Source organism: Petromyzon marinus, chromosome 41, assembly GCF_048934315.1.
Source record: "Petromyzon marinus isolate PM22_M1 ecotype Great Lakes invasive population chromosome 41, UKy_Petmar_22M1.pri1.0, whole genome shotgun sequence".
In the NCBI taxonomy this organism is placed as follows: domain Eukaryota; kingdom Metazoa; phylum Chordata; class Hyperoartia; order Petromyzontiformes; family Petromyzontidae; genus Petromyzon; species Petromyzon marinus.
The window spans coordinates 7990739-8004025 of NC_133707.1; the positions used below are offsets into that span (position 1 = coordinate 7990739).

At 42.0% G+C, this 13287-nt stretch overlaps 1 protein-coding gene across 3 annotated transcripts in view; it reads left to right on the forward strand.

Moving 5' to 3' along the window:
* The window catches only part of SEC24C (SEC24 homolog C, COPII component), a 42736-nt gene that overhangs the window by 13282 nt on the left and 16167 nt on the right, over positions 1 to 13287 (forward strand). For 2 of the 3 annotated variants that reach the window (XM_032969153.2, XM_076073346.1), the window contains exons 7-10: positions 186 to 254; positions 5745 to 5856; positions 6390 to 6517; positions 12578 to 12716. In XM_032969153.2, the coding sequence (XP_032825044.1) occupies positions 186 to 254; positions 5745 to 5856; positions 6390 to 6517; positions 12578 to 12716 (448 nt within the window). The remainder of the gene's footprint in view (positions 1 to 185; positions 255 to 5744; positions 5857 to 6389; positions 6518 to 12577; positions 12717 to 13287) is intronic. The other variant, XM_032969155.2, reaches the window with a different exon arrangement.

Sequence of the window (13287 nt, forward strand, 5' to 3'; positions counted from 1 at the left end):
CACCCCTCTCGGCGAGGAGTGTCGTTTTGATTCTGATTAACACGCGCAACTCTCTTCCATCTGATACATTGTTGCATTCTCTGTTTCTCCTGTGTCTGCTGTTTTGTGTTTCCTCCATGCTGCGTGGAAATGGATATATATTTTTTTATAATTTATTTTGGTTTATTTTTTTGCGTCACGTTCAGCGACTTGCTGAACCGTTGGCCCAACAGAAAACGCGGCATAGGATAGACCCAGATGCTATCCCCAGCCCAGTAAGTTTCCTGCTTGCATGGTGTGACTTAACATTGACGCGACATAAGGCCATGGATTAAAAATAGTTCAAATTTGTTTTAACAAAATTAATGATAAGCTTTCATTTCTCTTGCAAATAAGGGGCTTTTCAATATAATCCAATTTTATTTTTGTTCAATTACACCATCATTGTCTTAGTCTGATATGGATTTTTTTTCATTGCACAATTTAAGTTGCAGGTGAGATAGTCCTTTAGGTTAACTTAACTTAAGAATTGTATAAAATTAAATAATGATACTAAAGTAAGAAAAAACTTGCATTTTATGATGCAATGAAACTTGTCCTATGTGGTGCTAAAGGACCAATTCGCCCTTCGGACACTTACATTATAGGCCATTATGTAAGACGATAATGCAGTTCAGTTTTCTTTCCAGGAATTGTGCATTTCATAATTTCAATCTGGGCATCCTTCAACCTGGGTTTCATGCTGCTCAGCGACTTAAAACTGGAATTGTAAATAAAACCAATTTATGTGAATACGTGCATGCCGGTTTGCTTTGGATTATAGGCTTAGCAGCAGAAAACAGTCATTTGCATCAAAATACAATAACTTCAAAATTTGGCAAGATGCAAACATGCCCAGAGACTGCTATGTCTCTGGTTCATTTCCCTCTTCAAATTGGAATTATATTCAAATTAACATGTATAGATACCAAAATTTTGTATTTTTTTCCAATTGGTATTAAACAGTATTATGCTTTTCTGCTATTGTGGGATTCAATTCTCATCCTTCACTCACTTGGTGTGTTGTGATTAAAATAAAAGCAATGATTCTGATGCTGATAAAGAATTGCCTCTGATCGTTACGAGTATTTTTACGTCATGGCCTTCGCGTATGTCTTGTCCACTGCCTAACAGCTCACCGTCCTCTTGCTTGTGTGTGTTTGAAACACTGACCCTTCCTGGCATGCATACTTCTGGCAACTGGAATACGCAGGCAGACAGCGCTGTGTTTGAATACATGACAACTAGTGGAAATAGCCGAGTAGCTCAAGAGGGTTCATGATTCCAGCACCGCAGCCCCTAAGCCAGCGCTGCTAAGAGAATCCTGGTTTTACATCCATGCAGCTGCCTCTGATTAAAATGACCTGAAGTGTAATGAGTTGGTCTCAACCCAAAGCCAAATCACTATATTGTAGATTGTATACAAGTTTGGCTTTTTGCTTAATTTGGCCCAATCTAGCTAAGAGATGTAACAACAAATATTACATTTCAGGTGATTTATATGCAGTGAACCACACTTCACAGAGCATGAAGGATCGCCTTTTATTTAATTAAGACACAATCTGAAAAACAGATATCTTATTTTTCAGATCTGTACACAATGCTGAATGACCCAAGCTGTTCATTGGAGCAGTCTTGAATTTATTTGGGGTGAATGAGGCATACGTACAACTTTGTGGAAAGTGATCAATTGTCCTATGGAGAGATCATTCCCTGCCATGGGAATGTGGGATTTCCACTACTGGCTCAGGGCCTGATACGCCTTTAAGTATGGAGAAACTTTTTTTTTCATGATAGCATTTCGTATCATTAAAAATATATTATTATAGTCTAAATGGATTATTTAACGATCAATGCAAACTTCTAGGCACTTATTACATTCCTACTTATGTATCTTTTCGTTTGTGAGGAATCGTATTATTGTTCATTCAAGCTCAAGAATCATCACTTTTGGTCAGACCACTTTAGTATTGCTAATTTGAGTTAAAGTGTTTCTTTTATAAATGGTCTTCTACCCACCCTGTATAAGTGCATTTGCATCCAACGCACGTCCCATTTTGTTCTGTTCGAAATCTGCAGTTGGTGCAGAACAATTCTTAAAATTCTGGTCGTGGCAGTAGCATGTTGCTGCTTCTCCTTGTTTTGTTATTGCTGATTGTTACCCCTGCACTATTCACGGATTTTGCATGGGACACTTGAGGTCACCTGGCAGACAGACAGGCAGGCACTTCATGTCTTGCTTGATTCACATGCATAACTTTTTTTGAATGTACAACCCAAATAACAAATATCTTTTAGGTAACGATGTACTTAGGCCATCTGTTCCAGGCTGTCGAACACAGGTTTTAAACTTAATGTCATGATAGTGTGACTGTTGTATCTTAATATATCGCAGCTGTGGCATCACGTTGTGGCATACTCAAAGGTGGCACACTTGATGAGAGTCATTTTAAAATCTGTTTATTCATAAACAGCCCTCGGGTAGTATGGGCCACTCAGCCTAGATGGATATCTGCAGGATGAGAGTAGTTTTTTTTGGCACGTCTTCATGTCAGTGACACACATGGGTTGTGGCAGGGGGTCGTAAAATACCTTACTGGTACACGCCTTTCATGGGTGATGGAGCTAGGAAATCTGTATTTGCAAAGACTCATTTTAAATAGAACACACTTTACCGTGTCGATATTTATCGTTAGCCATTTGAATCTACTGCTTACTAAACTTAACTATTTTTCATTTTACCAGGTCAGGCCCATTGAGCTATATAGTTATTTTTCAGACGTGACCTGGCCACAAATGATAGCCCAATGAAGTGGCTTATTTGTAAATTTATAGCAGCCAAAATATTCTAAAAACATGTTTCTAAATGTGGAGGGAAAAACTGCAGGACCCGGAGAAAAATCCACACGGCCACGGAGAGGACATGCACACTCCAAGTATACAGGCGTCAGGGTCGGGATCGAACCCACAACATCGTAGATGCAAATGTGTTGTTATGCTAATAATACATGTCAAATCGTGCAAGTAAGAATGTTATTTTTTATTTGAAAAAAATGTTAAGGCTGAAGAGTGGCATGAATGAGACGATAAACACGGCACAAACAACACTCACAGTGGGACAAGATAGAGCAAAAGAGACAGGGTGAGGCACTGCAACAAGCGAGGTTATTAAATAGAAAAGTGTTCATCTCATGACATGATACCGATAGCACAATTGAATTATTATAGGGGGAAGTAAATGAAACAGTTCAAGACATCTATTCATGAACAGAATCATGAGTGACTCCAGATAGTGAGCATTCATTAAATCCCAGATGCGAAGTCGTGAATAATTACATCTCTACTGATTTATCAAGCAACAGGTGCATAAGCAGATGTGCCGACACTTTTGACAACGTATTATGTTGTACGTGACTTTAAAAATATTATTTCTCTGCTCCTGTGAAACGTGTGTTGATTGTTTTTCAAAAGAACTCTTTCTCAACATCTTTAGCTCCAGGCTCCCAAAATACATTATGTATTTTATGACTGCCAACTTAATGCAGGATTGCGTATGTTTTGTTATAATTTAAATATCTATATAAAATATGAATTTACATATTCAATGACCAAATCACCCTCCATGTGTTCAGTTTAGTTAGATCTGCCAATCTAAGCAGGGTTCAGCTGAGTTTGTGCTTGAATGAAAGATTGCACAAAGTTATCTCCGCCAACATTTTGGTGGATGGTAAGAAATCTGTAAAATCCTGATTCATAAAAATTGCTCATTGCACTCTAGTGTCAAAACAAAGTTACGAATTGTAACAATTTCCTGAAAAGACATATTATTGACCCTACATACTTGCACATACCATGGTCTTAAATGGAAGCTGTCTCTCAGTGGACCCTCATTAGGCTAAATATAGGATAACTAATTTAATTTAACCGCAGTTCAGTGGCTTTCACATGTGCTCTAGAGGGTTGTATACCGTTTGAAAAATAATTCCCAGAAGAAATTGTGGATAATTATAATTTTGTGGGTACACAAACACACATGGGCAAATTGTTTTAAGAGTGCAGTATTACATTTTCGAACGAGCGCTCACCTGTTACTTCAACTGATCAGGTGATTGCCCTTTTTCTTTTTTGACGATGAAGGCACTTTTACTTTGTCATTGTAGCCATTTAAAAAAATACATAATTATATTATACAATTGGTACATTAAGAAAAGATTTCAGAATAAGCACAAGTATACTGTACAATTCCAGAACTGTTTTTTATTTAGGTATATAGGTTGCTTTGTCATGCTGGGTGGTGCAGTGGTTAGCAAACTGCGCTATAAACCCAGCGACTTAGATGCAATTCACAGCCCCAGCTCACATTAGCGGTGAGCACTATCTGAACAGATTCTGGACCCCTCCAACCCACAGACTCTCCATGACCAACATGGCATGGGGAGGCCTCTATCTTGGAGTGAATTGACAAAGGGTTGTAAATCATGATAGTTCTCAAATGTTTATGACCACCCATAATAATACAACTGGGAATGGTGGCATAGGGATATTGAGTTCTCAGTGATGCTATCCCATCAACCTCAGCTCAATTCTTGACTATGATGTATAGAGAGCTCTATGGTAGGTATCTTAAACTAATTTGGATGACATGTGTATCAGGCTTCAAATAGGTACCCATTGAAATACTTTGTGAGCATACATAGTGGGAAGACAAAGGCAGCAGGGCATACATATCCAGCCCTTTTGACAATCTAATCCTGGATGATATCCTCCCATGTGTTTATTCATAGCACTTGCCTCAATGGCAGATGTGTAACGATCCACCTCCCCACCCTCTCCCAGCAGTTCTATGAATTGTTATAATTCAATTCAGGAATCCGTTTTTTTATTCACATTGTGGTATATACAGCAGCCAGTGCCTACAGGGGTCACATGAACCAATTATGTACAATCTATTCGAGTACAAAAAAACTATTTATCCTCAGACGATTGAATGCATTTTATCCTTAGCTTAAAGCTCAATATTGATTATACACAGAAGTATATCCAAGCACATGGTCGTGGCCTTTGTGCGTCATGCAATGGGATGTTCTCGCCTTTACACCCATGTGAATTTTAATTTGTTTAAATTTCATATCACGCTTTCATTTAAATGCAGTTGCTATTGAACTTTTAAATGTGAGTTCATGACATTTACCACACTTGTCCACTCTCACATAGTGACAATATCCTCTGCTTTATTCTTACAGAGAGTAGGGTCAAGTGTCATTAAGCCAGTATGACACAAGGAATTGGCACCATGTTCAGCTTGGTGATGATTTTAAAACCCTGGAATTGTCATCAAAGGGTCACTGGCAGCTCTTTGCCAGACATACCCCAGATGTTTTGGGTTAACCGACTGAGATGACTAGCAGATGCACCACCTGTGTGTGCTCCCCGCTTTCCCAACAACATATCTCACATGTTCATTTACAGCCAGGTGTCTGGTTAGCTTTAGCAATTGTATGTGCGATTGGCAGGGCAAAGCCTGCGTTGTTTTTTGTGTATCTTTTACATGCTCGCGAGTTGAGCTCGGAGAAGTCAGGGACAGGTTCATACACCACACACATGTATGAATGTATGTATGTAGAACTTATTTCGCATGCAAGGGGTAAGCACACAGCATGCATCACTTGCACACATGCGGTATTGTGCTCACTTAGTGCTGTGCGTGCGCCCTCCTGCCACCACAGATCCAGGTGATCGAAGACGATCGGATGCAGCGCTCAAATGACCCCTACATCACGTCCGTGCGTGGTCAGGTGCCTCCGCTCGTCACCACCGACTTCCTCGTCAAGGATCAGGGTACGGACTCGCTGGCGGGCAGAAGGCCGTAGAGATGGACAGACATACAGAGAGGGAAAGGCTGGGAGATTTGTTGGACAGATTGATGGGCTAATCAATGAATGTATAGGCAGGCAAACAGGTGCATGCACAGATGGCTGGACAGCCACTTGGGCAGATGAATAGACAGATGGATGGTTAAATAGAATGACAGACAAACCGATGGATAGACTGGTGGTTTACAGGACAGGCCTACAGGCAGATGGAGACAAGTGGACCAAAGGATGTTGGATGGACAAACAGATAGATGGGAAAACACATGTAGGTTGACAGATGAATGGACAGATTCACAGACAGGTTGATGTATTGACATACTGATGGAAGCACAGATGGACAGACAGAAAGATGGATGTGGTAGGTGGAAGAATGGATGGGCAGCTGGACGGATGGAAATGTTTTACTGGACAGGTCGGTGGGTACGTAAACCAAGTTAATAAACTTGGAAAGTAGATGTCTGCATTTTTACATGCATGTACCCTCGTATGCATCCCCAGGTAATGCGAGCCCACGGTTTATCCGCTGCACATCGTACAATCTGCCGTGCACCTCTGAGATGGCCAAGCAGTCCCAAGTACCCCTCGCGGCCATCATTAAACCGCTCGCCACACTTCCGGTTGAAGAGGTGAGGTCGCCACGGTGACACACACACACATTTCTCATCGTTCTCTTGCCTCTGCTCGCTGGGTGCACCAGCACACACATCGGGATAATTTTGTGCTGTGACACCCCCGAATCTGCTGGACTGCAAGGTGGCCATGATATGGCAGTACAGCAACCGTGGGTTGGCTTTGACATTTTCAGTGATGTTTCCGCGTATGCTAGGGTTTTTCTTTAAATGCTTGGTGAGGCTTTTGTGGATGAACAAAGCATATTCTTGTCTCAGTTCATGGTCCTATGCCGGTGATGGAAATCCAAGTTTCTATAATGGGGGGCCAATATATCCATATAACAACCACTATTCACCTCCCACAAAGTGGCAAATTTTAGCGACCATGAAAGCGCTAACATACCAAGTTATGTTTTTAATTCACATTTTCGCCTATAGCTTTTTCATATGTATTGACATAAAATAATTATATATCTGATCTGTGTTTAAAGTGAAGATATCCTACCAGAACAGCTCCACAGGGAAAATGCACAAGTTTGTAATTCCCTTTCAGTGTGAGAATCTGCAATCGAATTATATTTTATGCATGCAGTAAAGTTAGAGGATACGCATTGTAGTTTGCAGTAAAAGTATGACAGCTGTCAGTGAATATATAACACCAACAATGTGCATTGTTGCCATCCCAAAAATACCATCTCGCAGTCTGTGTTTAGGCCCTGCCCATCTACAATGCCTGGCAATTGACCATTGGTTGTAAATTTGACAATCTAATTTTGAGCCGTATGTTATTTGTGTCAAAAGTTGAGTCTCTCTCTGCTATGGGTACTTGTTTTTTGGTTTACGAAAGAAGTTGAATCTAGTTTTTTAACCGATGAGTGGTGCTATCTAAGTTCAACTTTGTATCTTGTTTATTAATATAATAATATTAAAACCATTTATAAGGCAAAAGAGGGATTTGCAAGATAGACTGCTAAAGGGAAAGGTTATGGCGGAGTTTCATTATGGGAAACACCCACAACGCTTGGCCGGTCTCACCAGAGGACAAATGCAAATCAGCGTGATGCAGACACTCACTTAAAAAGTTTAACATGCTGCCTTTTTAAATTTAGCATCAGCAATGAAACCATCCAGGATTACCACCAGACTAACCTAACACTATATATCTAGAATACCCAGCATTACCACTAGACCATCCAACACTAACAATACACCACCAAGCACTACCACTACATCACCCGGCAATACCACTACACCACACAGAACTAACATGAAAAGACATCACTGCCACTAGACAATCCAGTACTCCCACTAGAACATACAGCACGACCGCTACACCATCCAGCACTCAGGTTAGACCACGCAGTACTACCACTATATTATCCAAGACTATCACTAGACCCCTAGCACTATCACTCGGTGAGAAGTTCTTAACTTTACACTGGTGACGTCTACGTAAATGGATGCAGACTACATAATAGTGAGCAGCATCGTATAATGCTTCAGAATGTATTCACGATGACACCGACTTTTGCTGTAGGTAGACCATCAACGAAGAGTGGCGCTGGACATTTGGATCCTGCTGTACCTTCAAATTCCACGTCGCACTTTTAAAACTCGTAATGATTTCTGCTATTCCCTGTGGCTCCCGAATTGAGAGTCCCTGCTGCACACCACAAATCATTACAGCGCGGTCATGTAGCGCACTCCCTTTTAACTATTGGCACTTTGATTACAGCCGGACAGATGCTTCTTACCGAGACCTTGACGATGTTGAGGCTACATGAAAGTAGCACAGGGGAGAACACTGCCTGCTCGTGTCGTGTGTACCGCTTTTGGGACTTTATTTATAGGTGGGAATTTACACACATGAGAATACAAACAGTACAAAAATGCCCTGTTTAGCCTTATTAATGGAAGTGAGCACTGTTAGTGAGCACCTTTAAATATAATTGTCATATTTATCCAGGAATGTCTCACTGAGTCTAAATATTTTTCAGGAAGATCCGATATGAATATTGTCTACAAATTTGAATTATAAGGAGTGTTTTGTATGTTGAGTAATTTTAGAATCTGGATAAAATCCACTTATGTGATGGGGAATCATTTTTATGATTTGCATTAATGGATCAAAAATCCGCTTGATGTACTGCCATCTCCTGGCCACATCACAGCCCAGCATGTTTTGAGAGTTTCACAACTGTGTAATCCATAAACTGTCTCCTCAAAAGCTCCGGATCACAGACATGCACCACTAGGCTAGCACCACAACATTTATAATCAACTTTTTCTCCACTTTGCTGACCACACCCTAGCAGAGATCCAGAACTAGTTCAAATATCACTTGGCGCACTGATGTTAGCCATGGCCAGGAATCAAACTCTGGTCGCCGGGTTTGTTACACAAGGAAAGACAAAGATCCCCCAATTAGCCTTGTAGATGTGCCATCGGAGGTGCAGGGAAAGGACAACAAACTAACACAAAAAGCACTTCTAAAGAAATTATCTTTCAATTTATATTGAAAAGTGCATTGCTCCAGTTGCTTCTTAATACAATTTAAGTCCTGTGAACAAGCACCTATTGCCAGTGCAGTGTGCATACAGAAACACGCCACTCATACGCAGGTTCACACGTAGACAGATCCACACATGCACACTTTACATACACATGTAGAGGAGTATTGTGTGTATCCAATGAGGGGGCGAGCAGAAGGAGGTGCGAACGGGTTACGTAAGGGCTTTCAGATGGCTCTTGCGAGAAGTGGGTGGTGCCAAGAAAGAGGAACAGCTGGGAGTGGGTTGTGCCAAGAAAGGAGGAGCCGGCCAAAGAGCTCTTAAGGGGGGGGACCGGTGTCGTCGTTGGGGGCCAGGACAAGTATCAGCTGGAAGAGAGTCTCGCCTCTCCTCGTCGCGGAGCAGTGTTGTTGGCTTATACCCCGCTCCGGGCAGACGAGTGAGAGAGCCAAAGGGATAGCTGGGGTAGGATCCTAAGAGTTACTAAGTGTCCGGGTTAAGGACCGAAATAGAGCGCACCTACACAGGTGTGAGTGTAGGATGCCGAGTGTGGAAGTGGTTTAATAAACGGCAACAGGCCCTTACAGTGTTTCTCGTCTCCACGTGGTTCTACTGCACAACACACACACAAAACAAACACGCAGACGCGCATTCATCCATCCATCTGCTTGAAAGTTTTTTAATTGAAGGACAACTTAAGCCAGGGGCATGGAAAGACGAGCACTATCCGCTGTCGCGCTGCGGTTGTTTTTTTGTGGGGCGCCGGCGAGCACTTGCGATCCAGCCTGCTGACGTGAGCTCTATTTGCGTGGTTCCGCCACAATCCCTTGCCCATCTGCCTCTTGGGAGAAGTGTGAAATGGCTCTGGGACTGCCGGGAGATTAGCCCCACAGCAGGCAGTCTCAATGGCATGGCAACGGCTAATAATGGATATGTTCGTTTTGGTAACAATATCGCCACCACTTGAATTCGCATGACTTTGATGTCCTTTCATTGCGAGCCAAGAATCTGTTGGTTATGTGCGGATACCTTTCGATTAGTAAGTGCTTTGAGTAGTTGAATGTTGATTAAAATAATTCACGACATTTTATTTTATTTTAGGTGCCACCGTTTGATTTTTTGTTTTGTTCCCTAACACATCACAGTCCAATGTCAAGTACTATGATCAACAGATTCATGTCTGTTTAATAATGGTATATTTATTCTTTTATTAAAATGTGTGAAATGTGAACTTTTGATGTGACATTCGCAGGAATAATTACCATTATGATTAGAAATTTTCCTCTTGTTTGTAAGTAGTTGTTTTGGTAGCGATGATGTTATGATTAGTCTATTAATTGGTTGATCACAATATTTATAATTGTAATGCATGCAACATGTCATGCATGTAAGAATACATTTTTAATTATTCCTACACGTTTATACCATTATCATAATGGAAAAAAACATTAGTTCATTGATGTAATTGTGACCCTCATTAGTTAAAGGTGGGTCAGGATTTTGATGGGTAGGAGAGTAATTTGGTAGGATGGATATATAATTAGATTAGTCGGTAGGTAAGCAAGTAATTGCAAACGAGGTTGGGTATGTTTGGAAATGGAATGGCTCGGTTAGTTGGTAGGTAAGTCAGTATTGCGTAGCTAAGTTTTGAGGCACAAATAAAATTTCCTTTGACTAATCAAATTATGTTCAAATTACATTTATTTTGTGCGAGATGAATACTTTTTATTATCATTATAATTTACAGATTTAAAAATATACAGCTTGTGTTCATGTGTTTACAGCATCAGTCAGTGCACGTGGATCATTCTACAACAGCTTCTATTGAGCATAGGGCCATTATCTTGAATGTAATTTAACCCAACATTAAAAAAACCGCTCGCAAAAGGATTAAAATAGTCGTATTACATTGCTCTGAAATAACATCGTACATTGCATTACTTTTGAGTAATCAGTTGTCGAGAGTTAATTAATTTTCAGACTTCGTCCTCCTGGTAGTGTAGTCGGGGTTAATTCATTTTCAGTCATCATCCTCCTGGCAGTGCGCATGCCGACCTCTATGTTCGTCTGGCATGACGTGAGTCAACGTGCACCTGTCAGGACATATGAAAATGTGACGGGCAGCAGCCCTGACGTCTCCGCTTGGGCGTGCGTAAGATTTTTGGCAGAGGCTTGAGACGAGTAGGTTAAAGGGGGCATGAAGGCCAGGATCGGAGAAGGGGGGTTGTGGCAGAGAACACCGTTTGAATGATCTGGCATTGAAAACGAAACAATTTCTGCTTTTTCTACATTAGTATTTACTATAAACTTTGTAAATAATTTGTTCTGCCCTACTCCCACTGCGAATTGGGTTTATATTTTTTGCCATTCTTGCATCCTTTGTACAGCTTCCCTTGTGCCACCCTTGGTTGTTGTGTTCTCTCTGCTCTGATGTCCATTGCGCTTGCACACACCCTTTGGTCCATGTCAACTCGGCAATATCACCCATCCTCTACAGAGCCACTCCTCCCATCCACACTGTCCATCTCCCCTCCGCATGCCGTCTTCCATTCATTTGCAGGGAACACTGCAGGTGAAGGAAAATGGCACGTGGAACCGAACATTACTGCCTACCAGCATAGCCCTCAGAGGTGGCTTAGGGTTGGTTGCAAAGAAGGGATCTTGAGGGGCACGTACTGCAAATATCCTTCCACTGGCACTGGAATGGAGAGCTGATGTAGCTCGTGTGCGTGCCGTTACAAATTTATTCGAAGTATTTGCCGAGACGCAAACCGGATCCTATTTATAGTGGGGTCGATGCCATTGAGCATGGGGGGAGGATGACACTATGTATAGACTCGGTGGTGCTCTATTCGGGTCGATTGCAGAATGCCCAATTTTCTCCGCTCTACTGCTGCATGCTTGCGTTGATAGTGCGAGTTCAAATTCCGGTTGGGGGTCGACTCGGCTCGTCAACTCCCCAGGATGAAGTGCGATGATGACCGCTTTGTGTGATGTACACAGTGACCATTCTTTCGACATTCGACATTCACCGGCCCTAAGAACGTGGACTATTTAATCCTGGTTCAGGCTGCCAACAGATATGAGTGCTGCCCCCCAAATGAGCTGGTTTGAGCAGGGGGGGCACTTTTTTGACGTTTTGACTTTGATAGTAATACTCTTAAGGATGATGCTGTACATGAAGAGGATGGTGTTTCTGTTTGATTAAGCTGTTTGTGTCGGGACAATGCTGCAGGACGATGTTGCAGATGATGATCATGCTACTGCGGCTTATAGTGACGATGAAGATGGACAACGGTTTTGAAGGATACAATGCTGCTGCCAATAATTATGATTTATGATGGTAGTGCTGTTTATGAAGATAGTGCAATTGCAGATAATGATTATTATGAAGACAATCCTGCTGCTGATGATGACGACGACAACTTTGCTGCCAATGCTGATGATCATGTTGATGTTGTTTATGATCACGATGCGGCTACAAATCATGATAATGATGGTAGTGATGATGCTTCTGTTTACCACAATGATGCTATTGATGATGACCTTTTCTCTGTGCCTTCAGACCCCGCCATACATTGTGGACCACGGGGAGACGGGGCCTGTGCGCTGTAACCGCTGCAAAGCCTACATATGTCCCAACATGCAGTTCATTGAGGGTGGCCGCCGCTTCCAGTGTGGATTCTGCAACTGTGTCACTGAGGGTGCGTTTGCATGTTTCTTTGCTTCCCCTTGTATCTTTGTGTGTCTGTTTGTGTCTGTTTAGGTGTGTATGTATGTTCGCCATGGGAATGTGGAATATCTACCATGCTGCCATGGGAGGTGATTTGGCTGCAATGCATCATTGGGGTTAATACCACTACAAATCCTCAAGCGTCCCATGGCACAATAATCACATTGTATTTCCTGGTGCCTATGCTCCCCGCCTTCAACCCACACTAAATGAACACGATGTAGTATATGTGTGTACGCACACTTGTATGTATGTATGTATGCATGTGTGTGGGCGTTTGCGGTAGTGTAACTGTGGGGTAATGTAGTGGTTAGCACATCAGTGATGAATTTCCGAACAGGTACTGGGCCTCCCCAATGTTGACTCAGCATAAAAAAACGAGTACCTGGTGCGGTGTGTAAACATCAGTACTGGGGAAAAAAACACGGCCGAGCTTGGTGCTGGTTACCCACCCACTCATGTGCCAGTCCCAGCCTTCTTAGTTGCTCACTAACAGCGCTTGCCCCAACAGTCTGTTAAGGCCACATGGTGAATTTGTCTTT